At 45.6% G+C, this 20,427-nt stretch overlaps 1 protein-coding gene across 1 annotated transcript; it reads left to right on the top strand.

The window, feature by feature from the left end:
• The first annotated feature begins 9,604 nt into the window (after positions 1-9,604).
• On the top strand, positions 9,605-18,200 carry icam3 (intercellular adhesion molecule 3). The gene is made up of 10 exons (XM_068749860.1): positions 9,605-9,641; positions 10,774-11,049; positions 11,146-11,469; positions 12,743-12,970; positions 13,077-13,340; positions 15,539-15,763; positions 15,849-16,010; positions 16,787-17,005; positions 17,173-17,415; positions 17,967-18,200. Exons 1-10 carry the CDS (start codon positions 9,605-9,607, stop codon positions 18,167-18,169), a joined length of 2,181 nt encoding a protein of 726 aa, XP_068605961.1. The 3' UTR covers positions 18,170-18,200.
• Positions 18,201-20,427: the final 2,227 nt, after the last annotated feature.

A 20,427-nucleotide genomic window follows, 5' to 3' on the forward strand; every position in this document is an offset into this window, starting at 1 on the left:
CCCCTCGGCGCCCTCCCTTCGGCTGCACGAAACACGCAGAGATGTGTGGGATCACTCTCACAGCAGGAACTTGAACCCTCTGACTTCCTGCCCGCTGATGAGGTCGGCGGTCCCAGTGGGAGTGTCTGTGAAATGCCTGCTCGATAACTGACTGACGCGAGCAATGGCGGGAGCACAAGGAGGCACGGAAAGGAGGGGACGCGACACGGGGAGAGGGTCAGAGGGTAGATGACAGGTTGATTTTGAGAGGTGGGGGAGGCATCCAGTGCCTGTCTCTGCCTTGCCTGAGGCGGCTGGCAGAGCACAGCATGTGTTCGTGTTGTGGAGACGGACTCAGCTCTCCTGAATTAAAAAAAAGAAATTACATAGAAGGGGGGGGGGGGGGGCGAAAGCTCCACAGCCAGGAAAATCTCACCAAATGCCTGAGAACGTTCCCATCTGACAAAACTCTGTTTTTCATTAATCACAGATGCTCCGGTTCGTAGCTGCTATAGTCAAGGCAGGGTATTGACCCACAATCAGATTTGATGTATTCATCTGGGGGGGGGTGGGAGGATTTAGAACGCCCCAAAACAGATTATTATCTGTTAATCTCTGAGCGTGCGTGTAAACCAAACAGCCCAGCCTTTCGCTACGTGGTATGAAACGGCGTTCTGTCCGTGACGCTGCCCCTCGGGCCCCCGTGCCCCCCCCCGTGGCCTCTGTCAAAGTGTTCCTGGTTAAACACAAGGCTGCACGTGGTCCCGGTGAAGGTCAGGTAGCCCGGAGGTCACTTCTGCTTCCTGAAGGCGGGACCCGAGCTGATATGAAGCCAACAAGGGGGGAGCACCTGGTGCACATTGCCCAAGGCTGTGGCCCTACAGGTAGGGGGTAGGTAGGGGGCATAGGAAGGGAGGGGGGGGGCAGGGTGCGAGTGTTCTGACAAAGCCATCTTGTTTCAGGCCAGGCTCAAAGGGAGCTGCCAAGGGTCCAGCGCTCTGCATCCTGTCACCCAGCTTTAAAACAAGACGTTTGAACAAAGAGCTACACAGGCCCAATGCATGAGGACCCCCCCCCCCCTCCGCCCACACCCCCCCACCCCACCCCCACCCGCTGCACACAGAAAGAGTGCTGTATGTACTATCTTCCATCATCAACTTTTCTTTACCACTTTCATGCAACTTTTAGCTTTCCTCTAGAGGTCACATCTTAATAGCCTGAATGTCGCACAATGATATAATAGATTCATTCTCTCCTCTCACACACTGCTACACACAGCTACACACTGCTACACACACAGCTACACACAGCTACACACAGCTACACACAGCTACACCCTGCTACACACTGCTACACTCTTCTACACACATCTACACTCTTCTACACACACAGCTACACACACTGCTACACACACAGCTACACACAGCTACACTATTCTACACACACAGCTACACACACTGCTACACACACAGCTACGCACTGCTACACACAGCTACACACAGCTACACACAGGTACACACAGCTACACACATGACTGCATCATACACTAAATGCATTTCAACCTCAGGAAGTGATAGAAAATGCCTTCCAGATGTCGCGATGCTGAATTCTCCAGCCTTACGAAATCTTGGATTTCGTAAGGCTGGAGAACCCCCACCCTTACATCTTCTGTAAGGGTGGGGGTTGTGTGTGTGTGTGTGTGTGTGTGTGTGGGGGGGGGGGGGTTCAAGCTCCTGCTGAGAAAAAAGAGCCTAGCATCCTTTTCCTTTCACAAGGTAATCGCTGATCTGCCTCCTCTGTGGGTTTCAAGTGAAGCTTCAGACAGAGGGACTCATGGGCGTGGCGTTTAGGAGACACCATGGCAACGCTGGATAAACGAAGGTGTGCTGACAGGCAGCACAACGAAGTGCTCAGCAGCTGCTCGGCGTGGCGGTGGAAGACACGATTCGGTTTCACTGCTCTGCCGGTCTCTGGTATCAATCCTGTCACCGTTTTTTTTTTCCTTTTCTCAACTTACTTCAAATTTGCTGTAAGGAAAGTAAAAGATCAATATCCACTCGTAAGTGCTCTCCACCATCTTGCCTCTCTTGACCCCCCCCCCCCCCACTACATTATCTTGTTTCACGGTTTCAGATTTATGTTTCAGAGACTGCTCCATGCTGTTCCCTGCTGATCTGTGAAAGATCACCAGGTCCATATCTTAATGCTCAAGAGCACGGCAGGCAGTCCCTCGGGCCTTTAAAGAAAAGAAAAAAGAAAAATGGCTAATGCACCCTTTCATGCCGACGATGGGGCTCATCTGCTTGTTGTAGGAACTGTTCGTTATTCATGGGATTCTGCAGTGATTGGACGATGAAATTGTTCTGTTCACAACAAGGACAGACTGTACGACATTTTCTAGCACAGCTGGGGCCAAAAAGGACAAGAAGCAAACCAGCACAGACGTTTTAGCTCTTAGCGAGCGGATCCGCAGAGGCCGTGGGTGAGATTCAGACTCAAAGCCGCAAGGAGAGAGGAGTAAAAAACAAACAAACAGGCCGGAGAGCTGTGTGAGAAAGTGTCCATGTGCAGCGCGCTGGACGCAGCCCAAAACAAGCAAGTTAAATTTAAACCACAGAGAGACAGCCCACCTCCATGTTTAGAGTTTTCACAAACAGAGGATAATTACTGCGTAACCATTGCAAAGGTTTGTAGTTTAGTCCGGCCGCAATGCAACCAGCAATGTGTGGAGGAGACACACCGCTGGCCATCGCACATCTGGGGAATGGAGACAGGCAGTGCAGCGAAGTAACAGATGTGACAGATGTCAGGATGTCAAAGAACTTTTATACTGAGCATTAATGTCCCCCTATTCATCCTTGTAATTCAATATGGAATAGCATCAACACTTTCCCATTGAACCATTTTAATAAATGCGGACGTTTCTATCATGTTGAGTCAATGAGAATGAATCCAATAACATGAAATGAAATTAATGCAATTGTATACATATAAAGCATATATTCTGTTCTGTGTCCAACTTGTTATTTAGCAAATAAACATTAACTCATCATGGTAGAAAAAAAAATAATGACATTTAATGGGACCTTTCACATTGAGCTTCAGCGTTAAAGTTCTCAAAACAATTATGACAATGCTTAAATGTTGTAGCATGTGTGTAAACATTAATATATGACTATAATGTCCATTTTAGAACGGACGGCTGCTCTCTGCAAAGCAATGAAGTGAAAAGATTAAACCGCCCTGTTAATCCCACCTTTGGTTTATTGTTTGTTTCGAGCAGAAGGAAAATCAAATCAAATAAGAAACCCTAATTTGGGCAAAAAAAAAAAAAAATCCAAAAGAAAACGCCAAATGCCAAGTATGCAAGAAATAACAAATAATACATTATATAGTGCTTGAAAAAGAGTGGAAAGAAGATAATTTATTAAATCCCACCCCCATTATACAAGTAAGAGTTCAAATCTATTGGACTTCTAATAACCTAATAAACAAAAACTAAACATATTAGGAACATTTATATATAGCACATTTCTGTTGATTGAAGATGAAAAACAAACCAAAGTTTGGATCATCTTAAAATCACGACACGATTGGATGACGTGATAACGTGAAATCAGGATATGATGCGCTTTCCCTCCTTTCACGGTGTTAAATTGCTCCCTTGCACCATCAGCATTTTGACTATCATCCATTAGTGATGACAAAAAGAGAAACGCTCCAAGTCAGATCCTCAGGCGAGGATTCATTCAAGTTAAATCTGGAGTCGCTTCCCTCACAAGCTTTGTGAGAGTTAGTGCACATCCAGCTGTTTGCAGCAGCTCCACCTCGCCTGCCTCTTCAAAAACCTCAACAGGTGAGCTGACGCTGTGCTGCCATCTAGTGGCGGCTGCCAATAGTGCGGAATCCTCGTCGAGAGCTCTTTCAAACAAAGGGAAATTGCTGGATTTTGTTATGCCAGCTCAACGAATATTTTTTAAAAGGTTTATCTCAAAGTGAAGGCAGTTACCAAGTTGCTCTTTTATTTATAATCCCCTCATTAACTCCGACACACGAGGGAGCCAGATATCAGCGACTTCCATGAAGTGGCTCCTGTTGTGGACGAACAGAAACCCGGGAACAAAGCAAAGAGGAATCAGATGAAAGAAAATCCATGTTTGTCTTTCCAGAGGCGGAAACATTTAGAGCTCACAAGCAGCTCGTTCACTGGAGATGGAGGACGTCTCATCGGAACAGTCATTGTCTTATAATAAAGGGAATCGCCGACATTTAGTTGGAAGAATATTTAAAAATAATTATTTCCAAAACGCACAATGTTATCTTTCACACTCTCATCAAACTGCATATGACACCCCTGAATCCAGTCTTCTAAACCTTCTAACAACACAACAAATTAAATTCACACTTGTAAATTCGATTGATCACCTTTTGACACCCCCCCCTTCTTTTATCTTTGGAATAAAAGCAGCACTTAAACTGTGATGACAGGCGGGATGTTGGACGCCCCCCTCCCCTCATCCAGAGGAGGACAAGTTACAAATCATTTCCGTCTTCTGAGGTCCTCCTGTGAATTTGCAAGATGGAGCAGATTCTGATTTTGCAGAAAATGTTTTCTTACAGCGTTGTGCAAATAAAACGGTTGCTTTAATCCTTAAGGAGATTAATTGTTTTGTTGTTGTTGTGCGTGTTAAGATATTTCATCAAACATATAATTAATCTATATACATTGTTAAGATTATTCTGTCCTCAACTATAGTCGGTATGGTCCTGCATATTGTCATGTGTGATTAACGCGGACGCTCTGTTTATCACGCACTCAAGGTCTGGTTGATCAAAATGCAAATCTCAAATGGTCAGAATGATCAGAGCAGCCAGCAGAGAGCAGCCATTAAACAGCCAAACACACGCCACGGTCATTCTGCATTATCTGTAGGAGGAGGAAAGATTTGGGTGAAAAGAGCCTCCCAGATAGATTATAAATCATTAGCAGAGATCAGATTCTTGGTGCTTCGTTGTCTTTAAGTAAGATCTGAGTCAATTAGAAGAACCCTCTCTCTGATTTTATGCGAAATGTTATTCTGCTGTTCAAAATAAACTTGAGATTTGCTGAAATCTGACATCATTCATCCATAGAACAGGCTAAAGGATGCCTAGCAGCCTATTAGTGCTATTATATGTGGCTGATTCAAAACAACACGCTGTCGGTGTATCTGAGGACTGGAGAGTTCTGATCTGCAAATTAAAGGTGAAGATGAAATAACGGCTCAGGCCCAGATTACACTGATTTACTGTAATCAGGTAATGATGGAAGTAAGAGACACGGATTTAAAGAGAAAGCAAAAAAATCTACTGTGTGTGGCAAAAGCAGGAGACAGGAGGACATCCGATAAGAAATACGATCCGGTAGAGAGACTTCCTTCGTGTGGGGAACTGGAACCGCCGTTACATCTTCCTGCCTGTTGTGGATGCCAAAGGATTGTCTGAAATGAGCTTCCTGTTTGCTATCTGCTTCCTGCACACGTTCCACTTACCCTTTCGATTTCTGAAATCAGTTATGGAATCGGGTCTCAATTTAGGCGGAGTGAGTTTGTTTGGGCCACAGAAGAAAGTGGGAGGAAGTCGTTGTTGGTAAATGTCGTTTGTTGCTATAGCAGCGTCTTTTTTTTGTCCACGGTGGTGACACGGATCCAGGGACGGTCATGCCCATCCGATAGTCAGTAAAACCATTGTTCTGGTCTAAATTGAATGGATCACCACATTATTTGCATTAATGACCCCCAGAGAATAAATCCCACTGACTTTTTGAGAAGATGTTGTCATTTAGCCTACAAAGAAACGTTGTGACATTTTTTTTGAGGTCCAGGGATTTACATCTACCTGCTCAGCAGGGTTCTGGGGGCCAAGCCCAGCTGACGTTGGCTCATCACGGGGGCCACAGAGACACCCATCGATTATTTGGGCTTTTATCTGACAATTTCTGCAAAATTCAAAATGCTATATGAATCCCCCCCTCTCCAAAAGCACACACACATTCGACACATGACCATTACTCTGCTTTATGATCAAGCAAAGAATGCAATCCAAAGCAGGAGAATTCCCATTACTCATGCTGGGCGAGAGTTGAACACAAATTAAGGACAGGGTGGTGAAACAAACAAACAAACAAAACCTGATTTTAATACCAAAATGAATTACCTTCATTCCATAACTGTGTTTTAAATGTGGAATCCAAGCTCTAGTTCAGAAATGCCTTTAAGCAGATTAAATCAGGAGGTGAATCATGCTAATGTTTGACTTGTGATGTAGTTTTGACAGCAAATATACGATAAAATGAATGTGGCGTAGAGAACGAATTACAATCTACGATCGCCTATGGCTAAAAAAGCTATTTGAGGGAATGCTGTCTCACCAGCCGCTGTGATGATTAGCATCGCTGCTCGTACATGAATACGGGCGGCGCGCTGAGGAATCTGTGGGCACACAGAGGGGCCTCTGTTGCACTCCTGCATTTACCATGATCACATTACAGGACAAGCGTTGCTTCAGTAACACTGCTCCGTGAACGTCTCTGCTTTTATTCTCCGGTCAGTGATTCTTTGCTGATGGAGAGCGGGTGAGAAACAAAGCATCTGGTCAACAAAGTTGATGTTTGTCTAAAGATACAAGGTCGCCCTATCGCCGCCAGTCACGAGTCTCAGGGTGGCTACGTTCTGTTTTTTTCTACACAGTTAAACTCACATACATCGTCGAGTGTTTCACGCTGGAATATTTTTAAACCCATTTCCTTCTTGTCACAGGAAAAAGATTTCAAAGCGGTACATATTTATCTCCCGGAGCTCTTCAGACCTTTATTGTTCCCTCATTCTCCCACTCGATTTTCCTGCGCTCCTACAAGGAGCATGTAGATAAGTAGCCAGAACGGGTTTACTGTAAGTGAGTTCAAAGTAATTTACAAGAAACTGGTCATGTTCTCATTGTTCATTTCATCTTTTGCTCCTTCACTTTCAGTTTTCTTTTGAATGCAGCCTGAGGAAGAGGAGGAAGACGGGTGCATCAGCAGCGAGAGAAGAAGGAATGGAGTAGTTTAGGATTGAGAGTAGAGACTTTGAATGTCGGGACGATGATGGGAAAAGCTAGAGAGCTGGTGGACATGATGATGAGGAGGAAGGTTGATCTGTTCTGTGTCCAGGAGACCAGGTGGAAATGATGCAAGGCTAGAAGCTGAGGAGCAGGATTCAAGTTGTTTTATAACGGAGGAGAGGAAAGAGGAATGGAGGAGGAGTTATCTAGAAGGATGAGTTGGTGCAGAGTGTTCTAGAGGAGAACCGAGTGTCGGATAGACTGATGAGTTTGAAGCTGGAGATTGAGGGTTAGGGTTGAATATTGTTAGTGGGTATTCTCCACAGGTAGGAGGTGAGTTAGAGGAGAAGGAGAAGTTCTTACGCTCCACAGGTAGGAGGTGAGTTAGAGGAGAAGGAGAAGTTCTTACGCTCCACAGGTAGGAGGTGAGTTAGAGGAGAAGGAGAAGTTCTTATGCTCCACAGGTAGGAGGTGAGTTAGAGGAGAAGGAGAAGTTCTTATGCTCCACAGGTAGGAGGTGAGTTAGAGGAGAAGGAGAAGTTCTTACTCTCCACAGGTAGGAGGTGAGTTAGAGGAGGAGGAGAAGTTCTTACGCTCCACAGGTAGGAGGTGAGTTAGAGGAGAAGGAGAAGTTCTTACGCTCCACAGGTAGGAGGCGAGTTAGAGGAGAAGGAGAAGTTCTTAAGCTCCACAGGTAGGAGGTGAGTTAGAGGAGAAGGAGAAGTTCTTACGCTCCACAGGTAGGAGGTGAGTTAGAGGAGAAGGAGAAGTTCTTACTCTCCACAGGTAGGAGGTGAGTTAGAGGAGAAGGAGAAGTTCTGGACTGACTTAGATGAAGTGGTTCAGAGCATCTCTAGCAGTGAGAGAGTCGCGATTGGAGCAGACCTCAATGGGCATGTTGGTGAAGAAATAGAGGAGATGAAGAAGTGATGGACAAGTTTGGTATTCAGGAACCTAGAAGGACAGATGGTGGTGGACTTTGTCAAAGGGATGGAAATGGCAGTAGCTAGCACTTATTTCCAGAAGAGACTAGAACATAGGGTGACTTATAATAGTGGAGGGAGGAGCACACAGGTGGACTACATCTTGTGTAGATGGAGCAGTTTAAAGGAGTATGGCGACTGTAATGTCGTGGTAGGAGAGTGTAGCCAGCCAGCATAAGCTGGTGGTGAGGAAGAGGACTCTAGTGGTGAAGAAGATGAAGAGGACAAAGTGGTGGAGGCTGAAGAATGAAGAGTGGTGTGTGGCTTTATGAGACGGGCTCTGGGTGGACAAGAGAGGCTTCCAGAAGACTGGAATACAACAGCTAATGTGATCAGGGAGACAGGTAGGAGAGTACTGGGCGTGTCTTCTGGAAGGAAAGGAGATAAGGAGACATCAGCTTTGGTCAGTAGAACTCGTTGATTTTCAGTTGTTCCGACTCCCTCGGGTTTCTTCGGTTGCCAACAAGCACAGATCCCACAACAAGAGATTAAAGCTCAGAATTCTTGAAATCCTAAATCGCATCTTTTTGGGCTGAGTGTTGTTAAATCTCCTGCAGAGCGAGTGGAGGCAAGTTCCCGTAATGCCTGTTCTGCTTTTTGTCATCAGGGGAGTACTTCAGCAACATGCCTGGAATCTCAATGCTTGTTTTGTTAAATGCAGCGCTCTGCTTGTCTTTCAGGGCCTCCCTGGTGGCTTATCATCTGCTTTCATCCCCTTCGGCCTCCATCTGATGGGTCGCTGAAACAACCTTTGACACTATTGGATTAAACACGTCTTGCTGCGTGCAGCTGTTTATTCTCAGCGCTGCAATTTTACTGATTTTAAATAGAAACACATTGTTTCTTCTTTCTAGTTAACTTCTTTCAGTAAGAATGCAGTTTTGGTATGAGCTCTATGCCCCTCCTGTGATATTTCTGCCTCAGCTTCCCGGAATTGGGATTTACGGTGGAAATGCACCTCCATCATAGTGACTTAACATTCCATCAGTTCCTGATGAGGAGCGTTTCCCTATATTCAAGGATCCATATCCCTCGAACACATAATGCTTCTGAAATCTGTAGCGAAGCAAAAACAGGATGTGACTGTAATGTGGAAATTCCACACATCATTCTTTTTCCTGAAAGTGAAAAAAAGCATTATCAGGAAACAAGTCGGCATGTTTGTTCGATTACAAAGTCTTAACTATCAAGAGTGTGATGTAATTACTTTTCAGAAGCTGTATCTCATTTTTGAATTATTATTAGTATTACGGCTGCGATAGAGAGGCAGTGATATATAGATATACAGTTTTTAGTAAACAGAATAAAAATATATATAATGGTACAGTATGTAATTCATTTTCTTTATTTCATTAAATTCTGTTTTCATGTATTTTAAAGATATATAAAGGCTATATTTGTTCTTTGAGGCCTAAATTATTATCAAAAGATTGCCGGAATTGGCCATTTAAAGGCGCTTCATATTTAGAGTTTAATATTTGTGAACAATAAATTAAAAAAAAAAAAAGAAAAAGTGCCAAATGTGCCTCCGTATTTAAATAAACCTACCCATACTAAACACAATGTTGGATTCCAGCAGCAGCACCAGTAAGAATACTGGTGAGTGGGGAGAGAGGGGGAGGGAGGGATGGAAAGAGAGAGAGAGAGAGCCCCATTGTGTTGGCTGTGCTTCTCTCTCCTCTGCATGTATTCCATTGGTGCATTCGGACAGCGAAGCCTCAGAGAAGCTGAGCAGAGCGGCTGGAAGCAACAGAGGAGACATTGTTCCACACAAATGAGTCAAAGTACAACATTGATTTCACTCTTCGTGGGATTCCTCCTCGTTGAGACAGGTGGGCACTTTTCACTTTTCTGGCTGATTATTATGGTCTGTAGGCTTCCTAATGTCAGGAATGTGTCTCGGCTATTTCTCTGTTTTAATGGCAACCCCATAATGGAATGAATCAACTCCCGGTTTATTGAAGTATTTCCTCAACATCAACCGGGAAAAAAAGGGGAAAAGGGAAACTTGTATTCTACTTGACAAAGGTGCAGGACTCTGCTTCAACCACAGGAGAGCAGCATGTTGGAGAGAGTGTTGAGAGAATGTTCAAAAATAATAACAGGTTTGGACAAAGTTCATGCATTTAACAATATCAGGATTCCTGCGTGTGACCACTCTTATTTTGGTAACAGTCAAGATTCACCACAATAAAAGCCTGTTTCTGTTCCAGTTGAAACTAGTTTGTAGGTGAGAATACTAAAATAGCATAGGTTTAGTAGTGTAAATAGTTAATCTGTGGTTAATCTGATCATGTTATGGGTGAATTCCACACATGACCTACAAACCTAAATTATTTTTTTGTAGTATTTTTCTGAAAGAAGCAACCTGATGAAAAAGACTGCACCAAAACGTATATGGCCAAATATAGTAATCTGATCAATAAAATGTGCTTGTTTCACCTTTAAAGCTACATGTTGTTGTCCCCCCATTATAAAATGAAAGAATAAATATTACTGATGTAACATTCATTTCCACTTGGGACAGTTTGACAAAAGCACACATGGTGGGAAATAGAAGCCAAGACAGTCCGTTTATGTGTCATTAAATCAACCTTTCCGGATGTCCATGCATGCCTTTTAGTCAGTGTGCGCTTTTCACTCTGATTCTAACGTGCACGCTCAAAAATAAAAGGCCGACAATGGAGCATAGCGTGTCTCATTGCATGGAACTGCACTCCCGTGCTTGTAGGGGTGCGTGCCTCCTGTCCCATTGAGTTGAGCGCCCGAAGAGTCGCGGTGAGGTATGGCGACCCCGTGTCAGTCAACTGCAGCACGCCAGAAAGCAAGTTTGAGGGAATCGGCTGGGAGGCGACACAAGGAGGCGAAGGTCTGAAGCAGGTCAGCCATTTGACCTGGACTGTGGAAAGCCTGACAGACTGGAACACCGCCCCCTTGTGTTTCTTCAACCCAGCTCCAGATACCGCACTCAGCCAGTGCTCGAAAGCTGTAGACGTTGTCGTCTACTGTAAGTCTCTCCGACTTTTTTTTTTTTTGCACGGGACAGAATGTAATGTCACCGTGTCTGATGGCTAACGTGCAACACCCTCTACTCTTTCTCCAGCGTTCCCAGACACCCTCAACGTGTCCAGTAATGACTCCAATGGGATGATGAAGGAAAAGCAGGAATATCACCTGACATGTGGGATGCAAAATGTGGCCCCTGTTCAGTTACTGACTTTAACTTGGTACAAAGGAGACGTAATCTATAAGAATGAAAGTCTTGGCCGGACCTCTAGGAAAGAACCGCAGGATCCGACTGATAGCATCACCTTTGTAGCAGATAGAGCTGATGATGGAGTCCTTATCAAATGCGAGGCACGTTTGAACCTGGAGCCAGAAGGGCCACAGCTTGTATACTCGCAAGAGTATTCTGTCTCTGTGTACTGTAAGTATTATGTTATGTATTATGTCTACTCACCTTTTTTTTTATTCCCTTAATGAATTTAGATAATTTTGGTAATCTGAAATGAAGACATTTTACCTGCAACAATTTTAAGTCAACTCATTTGAAACTTTTTACATTTTTTTTACATTTTTTGGGAGGGGATTTAGAAATTAAACTGTGAGAAAAAAATAATGATCAAATCAATGCCCTAGTCTTTAATAATTTGTATCATAAATTCTACCACAACCTTTGATCCAGTGGTGTAACTGTAAAAGGAGAGAACACTAAAATTGTAAGAATTTAAATAGATAAATATATACTTTATTTATCCCAAAGGAAATTCTGTCTCCTAATTAGATATGTGCAAAAAATACTTAAAATTGTGACCGTGTTTCCTTCTGAGTAGATGGACCAGAGGTTGAATGTTCTGATTCTGGATTACTGGAAGGAGAACCTTTGGTGAAGCATTGCACCGTGACAGGAAACCCCAGCCCGGTTTACAAATGGTCCAAAGACGGACAGCCCACAGACCCCACCGCCCCACTCAGCCGGAATGATACGGGGCTGTACACCGTTGAAGCGGAGGGCCTTTCCCGGCTTGAAAAGGAATTCTGGATTCAAGTATCCTGTGAGTCTATCATCCGGTCATGAACGCAAACAGGGAGGTAGACATGACGAGAACAGAATTTTACACAATTGATTCTGCAATATTTCCCATTTTGTTGCCCATGATCTGAGCTGCGTTCGAGCTGATATTCGGGTGCTATGGTCGATGCAGGGTGGAAGGATGATTTCAATCTTTCCCTTTGGGAAGAAGCAATCTGACAAAAGATTCAGGATTACATGTTTTTAAAATCAAAAATGAATTCAATAGATGAAATTCTATTTTTTTATTATACAGAATGGCCCAAATGGTTCAATATCACTTACTAGCCTGTGCAAGTATTTTACAGTTGAACTGGTAGAGATGGAGTTTAATAACTTAATAATTAATGTAATAATATGTGTTTTATAGTTTAATATGTTATAAAATACAGTATATTTAACCTGATTAAAGTATGTGTGAATTGTACTTGTTACAGTCCATCATTGGGTTGGTGTTCTGTCCAAGGTTTCTGCCTGTTAAAGGGAATTTTCTCCAAAGCGCTTGCTCTTGTGGGACAAGTTGGCTTCTGCCTTTCCCTCCAGGCCTGTAAAGTGCCTTGAGAGAACTTTCTGTTGTGACCTGGCCTAACCCAAACTCCACTTTTTTCTTTCTACACGTTTGTTTCAGATGGACCAGAGTTGACGTGCCCATTCAATTATACTGCACTAGAGTTCAGTCCCCACAACCTGACCTGCGCCGCCGAGGGCCACCCCCAACCTGAGGTGGTCTGGTACAAAAACGGCACGGAGGTGAAACTGCCAGAGAACCTGACAAGAAGCGACGCGGGGCAGTATTTGATCACTGCTTCAAACATACTGTCGGGCGTAAACGTGACCGTGGAGGTTATCGTCGCGTGTAAGTCATTTTGAGGAAACTCCGAAACGCTGCGGTCGACTCATTTCTCATCCTTTCTCATATTTGCTTTCTCTCTGATTTGCGTTCTTCAAACTGTCGCCTCCAGACCCGCCGTCCCAGATAGAGGCGCTTGAAGACTCTGAAGTAGACGCCGGTTCTGCTGTGTCGCTGAGGTGCTCCTCCGCGGGCAACCCACGGCCTAAATACTCCTGGGAATACTACCAAACAGACAACGTGGAGGAAGAAAACGAAGACGAAGGGTCTTGCCTGATCATTCGCAACGCCACTGCGCTTAACATCGGAGCCTACACGTGTCACGCCTGGAATGAAAGAGGAAGTGTCTCTGGGACAGCCAGAGTCACTGTGAATGGTAGGGTCCACTACGAAGCACCGACTAGTGCTGTGCTAGCGCCGTGGCTTCATGGATGCTACGTGGTCAGGAGTGAGATATTTCAACTGCTGGACAGTGTGTTGTCTTCCTTATATCATGAAGACGAGGCGTTGACTGGTCTTTTAATATTCTTTATTTGGAGCTTGCTCATTCCCTGTGTACAGCGCTATCCCTCTTACCACGTACCAGTTCCTACTGCGCATGCTCCAACCCTGTGGCATGCTGGGTAATGGAGTTCTTAAACTACTAACAACACAGACAGGTTTCACTTTTTTAACATTCTTCAACAGTAGCAAGATTGGAGCCAAGTACAGTCTTATAGGAGGGTGTAATCAGGTTGTTGTTTGAGCTCCCTCTAGTGTTGTGGCTGTGGGTGTCACTAAATCTTTGAAGGTGTTTATTCAGGTATGCCGGGATTGAGGGGAGCTTTCAAGGCATCCGATTCTAAACTCAGAGGCGCTGATGTGGAGAAGTTGGCGCCTCTCTTCTGCGAAGGCCTGCAGAGGCATTTTTGGTGTGTGTAGGAAAATGTTTGAGTCTTATTTGTGGGATCAGGTACTGATGTTGGACCCCTGGCTCTTCATCTCAATGCCAGTTCAATTTGATGTAGAGGTCAGGGTTCTGAACAGTCATTCACCCAGACCGGTAGAGGTCAGGGTTCTGTCCAGTCCTTCACCTAAACCGGTAGAGGTCAGGGTTCTGTCCAGTCCTTCACCTAAACCGGTAGAGGTCAGGGTTCTGTCCAGTCCTTCACCCAGACCGGTAGAGGTCAGCGTTCTGAACAGTCCTTCACCCAGACCGGTAGAGGTCAGGGTTCTGTCCAGTCCTTCACCTAAACCGGTAGAGGTCAGGGTTCTGTCCAGTCCTTCACCCAGACCAGTAGAGGTCAGCGTTCTGAACAGTCCTTCACCCAGACCGGTAGAGGTCAGGGTTCTGTCCAGTCCTTCACCTAAACCGGTAGAGGTCAGGGTTCTGTCCAGTCCTTCACCTAAACCGGTAGAGGTCAGGGTTCTGTCCAGTCCTTCACCTAAACCGGTAGAGGTCAGGGTTCTGTCCAGTCCTTCACCCAAACCGGTCCCACAAAGGTGAGAAGTGTCCCAAGTGTCAAGGTTCCTCCAGTGGAACTAATGGATCGTACCATTATCTCTCCTCCATATTAAGAGGGGTGGCCGGATACTTTTATGCAGTGTAAATCGAGGGCGGGGGGGGGGGGGCAGAGACAGGAATAATGGCTTCGTTCCCTTTCTTTCTACGCCTCCTTACTTGCTTACGTGTTCACGGCGAGGCTGCAAACGAGCCATTCGTCATGTCGCCTGTCTTGAGGCGCCACCCAGCTTCTTCCATTTATAGGCGCGGCGGTGGGTGTGAAGCTTCGGCTTGCCCTTCCTGCGGGGGGGGGGGGGGGGCTACAGAGGAGAGCTGGGAGCTGGGAGCCGGGCAGTGAACGCACAACCCCCCACCCCATTAAACCGAGGAGGGGGGCACCGGGGCAGGAGAACTCTCAGAGGAACTCTCCGAGAACTGTCGAAGTGTCCGGTCCGATGGAGGAGCTGAACTTTCGGCGGCTGCTCTCCGTCCTCCTCTCCGCGGAGCTGCTGCGCCTCTCTAACGGGACCGGCTCGCGTAAGCGCCGCGGTTTAACTTAGCTCCATTCGGCGTCTCTCCTTTCTGCGCGTCGGTGCTGCGAACACAAGAGCTCGTAGAAGTTGACTCGCTTCTGATATTACTGTTGTCAGCAACGTTTCGCTCGTGCGTAATTACGCACAGCTTATACGGTCTTCTTCATCTGGTGGTTACTGCAGCTCGTTTTAAAGGCAATCCGACGCGTAAAGGCTCATTTCACACAATGTTGCTCTAAAGTTCTCTCTCTCTAGACAACAACAACGCCAGTGTCTGTATAAATGTGTGATTGCATCGGGGTCCAGCACAAAGAACGGTGGGCAGCCTTTCCTGGGGGGGGGGGGGGCACGTCCTTCCTGATTCTCTCCCTGTTACTTCCTGAGACGCAGCTTTCCGCCACATTGCTGGATGTGGACGTGTTATGTTAACATGATGGATGTGTGTGTGTGTGTGTGTGTGTGTGTGTGTGTGACTTGGATTGGAATAACACATTTCTCCCACCGGCTGCATGTCCCACACAGGCGTCCAGCCGGAATGCCCGCTTGAAATATCTCCAGACAGGATGGTGGTAGAATACCAGAGCGGTGCCCGGGCTGCGTTTTGCGTGCCCAAACTGCCCGACCGCAGCGTTGTCGTACACTGGCAGGTTCGGCACGGACGCAAAATCAACGGAGCGTCCTGGGAAGCGGACACCCAGAGAGACTGGGACCCGAGGCCGGCCTGCGCCGCAACGTTCAAGGGGATCGGAACATGCCGGAAACATTTAGACTTCACGCTCTACAGTAATCCTACGTTTGTTTTTGTTTTTTGTTTCTTCGTCGTGACTCGATTGGAGCTCGTGTCTGAAACGCGAACTCGTCTCCCCAGAAAGCCCGGACAGTGTGTCCATCCGGCGTCTGGATTCTCCCAACGCGGTGACCGAGGGGCGAGAGTTCCACCTGCAGTGCGACGTCGCCAATGTTGCCCCCGCAAGAAGCGTGGCTGTGCGGTGGTACCGAGGCAACGAATCCTTCGAGCCACAAATCAGAGGTGAGGAATCTTTGGCCTCGGGGCGGCGGTGGGTTGGGGAAACGGAGGGTCAGCGGTTCAAGTCCCAGCCCGGGAGGAATGGGCTGGTGGGTGGAGAGGGGCCGGTCTGCCTCCAGAGCTCTGCTGAGGTGCCCCTTTTTGTCATAATCTAATAACAAGACAGCATTAACAGAATTCTGCTACGCAAAGAAACTATTTTGAACATTAAAAATAGACTTAAAGACAACAGAGAGAGAAAAAGAAGCTAACCCTAGCGCTGAATAGCTTTTTTTTAGGGTAAACTGAGGTGGATCTACAGCTTAAAAGAGGTTTTAGTTTTTCTTTGGTGTTTGTTTGTTTGTTTACGTGTCCATTAGCAGGATTACACAAAAAAAAACAACTTGACAGATTTAAATGAGACTTGGTCGGAAGGTTGGGCATGCTCACAGCTTTCACAGGGGGGGGGGGGGGGCGAATAACAGAGAGCAGGATCAGACAAAAACAAAATGGCACATCTAGGCTGGTGAACAAAGATCTGCTATATAAAGCGATGAATGCTAATGCTAAACAGAAAGAAAGAGGGACAAACAGAGGGAGAGAGAGCACAAGACTACAGGGGAGAGAGAGAGATGACTGACAGATATTTATAACATGAATAATCATCATTATAACATCATCGTCATCATCACAAGCCACCAAGCTTGGTTTCAGGCCTTTGCATTTCGCGAATGAAAAATAAAATCTTTGATCCGGTGTCCGAATGAAAGTCTTTTCCTTTTGTCTTTTTTGTCCACCAGGCTCAATGCGAGCGACCGGCTGCCTGTCTGTGAACGACACCGGCTGTGACATCGATGGGACCCGATACCCGCTGAACGTGTCGTCGACCGTTAGCGTCACTCTGAGCAGGGAGCACAGCGGAGCGGAGTTCCGTTGCGAGGCTCTGCTGGACCTCGGAGACGACGGGCCACGGCCTCCTCCGAGAAACACGTCCAGGCCACTCGCCGTCATCGTCTTCTGTGAGATCACATAAGAGATCGTATAAATCCGCCGAGCTAATCGAACTCAAGTCACGCAGATCAGTACAAATAAACACGAGTGTCGTTCCACCGGTAGTGCTGCAAATCCTTTTTTGAGGGGGGGTGTCACAGTTTCTCTGTGCGCTTGCCTTTTTATTTCTCAACAGATAAACCCATCATTAATGCCACAAAGCTTCCGAACACCGTCCCGGTGTTCAGAGGGTACCCCGAGGATCTCGTTTGCGAGGCCGACGGTCGTCCTCCGCCGGAGATCCGGTGGCTCTACAGCTCAGACAAGGTTCCCCGCGTGGCCGGGAACAATCTGACCGTCTCCGAGGCCGGCATCTACAACTGCAGCGCCACCAATGAAGTGGGTTCCATCTACCAGGAGGTGGAGGTGGTTCTGAAAGGTGAAACGAGTAGCAGCAGTGCATGTTGGGTCAACAGGACAATATCGACCGAGCATTCGGGCAACAGTCGACCTTTTTACATGTCGCTGAAACTTGGAGATTAATTATCACCCCCTGTAATAGTCAGAATTCTGTAAATGAATCAGATTATCAGTGGTTACCGGCACTGAGCGTCTGAAGTGGAAGGAAAAGTGACCAGTTGTGACGAGGTCGGTCCTCTGGAGCATTTTGTGGAGGGTGTAGTAGAATATGTAGAATATGAAGCCACACATTCATTCATTCGTCTCCTTACCGGGTCGTGCTGGAGCCGATCCCAGCAGTAAAAAAGGACGAGAGGCGGGGCACACCCTGGACAAGCCGCCAGTTCATCGCAGGGCCACACACACACACATACGGGCAATTTAGTGTTACCAATGGTGGGAGGAAGCCGGCTATTTCGCATCTTATTTTATTTCCAGTGTACAGTGTAAAACCCGACTTCGTTTTGAACCTCTGTCTGGGATGGACAATGTCTAAAGTATTAAAACGCAGCCTGTTTGTTTTCATCGCAGAGGACTACCTTCCCCTCATCGCCGGATTCGTGGCGGTCACAGTCGTCGCCATCTCCGTCGTCTTCCTCTTCATCTACTCTATTTACTACAAGAACACCAGGATGCGCCGGTACAGTCTTAAGAACCCGAAACTGAACACCCACAATGGCAACGTGGCTCACAACGGCTGGGACCTGCAGTTTCCTATGACTCAGCTGTCTTAGCGGTGCGTCCGCCGACTCCCCAGGACGGACTGCTGACCACTCTGAATGAAGTGCGTCTCTCTGCTCAAAGAATCCACACACAAACACACACGCACACACACACACACACTAGTATTTTACTACTGGATTTGACCTATTTTCACTGGATAGGAAAATGAGGAGGAAGAAGGACTCTTTTAGCTCAAACGTATCAGAAAACCTTTTTTGATATGTTTTTATGTGCAAAAAAAAAAAAAAGACAGAATTTTGTATGATGATGAATCTTTTTATGCTCACTTTGAATTTGATGTTTTTTGATTGTGGCCTTGCCGTGCTCACTGGACCTTGGTTCTCTGCCTGTAATCGCTTCACGCAGGGATTCTGGTTTTGGCAGGCATTTAGGACGAGGTGACCCGGAGTCTTCTGTGGTTTGAACAGTCAGGAAATGCAGCGAAAAGTGAAGAAAAGTGCTGCTCTGTTTGTGGACACTTTTTCTTCTGCATACGTTTCATGGAGTCGATTTTCCCTTTGCTATTCTGTGTGAGCCACCAGGCACTCCTCACCGTGTGGAGCCTTCTCTGTGCATTATGGGACAAATTGTCCTGTTCCATCGTTGGTAAGTTTTTGTGTCTGCATGTGAATTACTGCTTCAGTTCTGTATATTCTGAATAGTATTTTCTATGAATAAAAATCAAGAAATATATATTTATTTAAGAAATATAAAGGAAATGTAAAGATGGAACAGCGTGGCTTTGAAAACGGCCTGCAGACGGGGATTTAAATGTTGGAAGAGCTCGAGTCATAGCTGCAGGAACGGGGAAGATGGATCACATTTGTTAATAGCTGTGAATACTTGTAAAGCTGTATTTTAATATTAAAACGTTTATTGTTAATTTTTCTAAATGTTTGATTATTTCTTGCTTAAACAATCCAAACACATTACTCATATATTGTGCTATTTCTGTAAAGCCGCCTCTATTTAGTAACACATTTAAATGCTATTTACAGCAGACGCTCTCGCGCTCTCTCTCTCTCTGTCGGCGTGGCGACGCAGAGGCCGTGGAGAACAAAATGACCAAATCTAGATTTTAATCTCTGGGTTCTTCCTCACTGTCCTCACGTCTATGTATTTACGTAGTAGAGGTATATTTTTGTGTTTTTAGACCGATTTGTCAAAACAGTCAGGGATCACTTTAAGTCACAGATATTCAACCAAAGTTGTGGCCATTTTAAATATATAAGAAAGAAAGTAATAACCTGACTTGTAAATAAAATGTATGACCGAACCTTTGTAGGGAAGCAGGTGACCTACATTACATTGCACAATTTGTAGCTATTATTACAGCAAGGATTCATTTTCACAGAACTGTATTTTTGGAATGCAAAACGTTTCTGATGCAGCATATTACAAGAACGACTTTGTATTCGCTCCTAATGTCAGTGCTCTCATTGATTGCAACAGAAAATACAAGAAATGACTTGACTGTGTTTCAGATGGTTGTCCAAATCTGTGGATAGTTCCGAAATCCTCTCTGCAATAGTGTAGTTAGGCTGATGATGGCAAAAGCTTGTCGCTTCCCGGGACATACGAGTTCTGCCGCCTTCAGCGTGCATGTTTTCATTAGCTCCCCTTTGTAATACGGCTTTGATGCTAATGCTACTTCATTAGCAATTATGTAGCTGGCTTTTAAAGCCGCGTCATTGCCCTCTCCTACATATGGTGCTCGGGATCAGAACTGGACAGCTCCATAGGTAGCAATATATGGAGCTGTCCAGTGCTGATCCTGAAAGTGACGTCTTTTCCGCGGCGTTGACTCGGGGAATGTTCTTTATCTTGCCCACTTTGGTTGGTTTTTTTGGTTTCTGCATGTCCATGACAAGACAAGGTGGTGGCTTTTTGGTTTTGCTTTGATTTTGTATGAATTATCTTTGTTCCTGCGTGATGATTGCATTTGAATGGAACTTTTCCACATTATTAGATGTGTTAATTTATTCCCATCACAAACTTTGGTGCATACTTATGATTTTTCTCATTTACAGTTTGGCTTTATCTCTAACAATTTTTAAGTTACAACCTTTTCAAAAAGCGATATCAAAACTGAATATTTTTATTGTAATTACTGTGCCTGATTTCTGGAACTGTCTCATTGCCTGCCCCCCCATCTGGATTTGTCTCCTGTTTTGGACTGACTACCTGGTTTCATAGAATAAAGCTCAGTGATTGGATTTCCCCTCTTCTGTCTTGCAATGATAGGGAATCCAAGTTTCAGAGCCGCTGT

Source organism: Brachionichthys hirsutus, chromosome 16 (genome assembly GCF_040956055.1).
Source record: "Brachionichthys hirsutus isolate HB-005 chromosome 16, CSIRO-AGI_Bhir_v1, whole genome shotgun sequence".
NCBI lineage: Eukaryota > Metazoa > Chordata > Actinopteri > Lophiiformes > Brachionichthyidae > Brachionichthys > Brachionichthys hirsutus.

Excerpts from the sequence above, each read along its gene's own strand:
- icam3 (XM_068749860.1), top strand. The coding sequence starts at position 9,605 with ATGTTGGATTCCAGCAGCAGCACCAGTAAGAATACTG. Across the intron at positions 16,011-16,786 it reads CTTCGAGCCACAAATCAGAG|GCTCAATGCGAGCGACCGGC; the intron begins GTGAGGAATCTT and ends TTTGTCCACCAG. Across the intron at positions 17,006-17,172 it reads ACTCGCCGTCATCGTCTTCT|ATAAACCCATCATTAATGCC; the intron begins GTGAGATCACAT and ends ATTTCTCAACAG.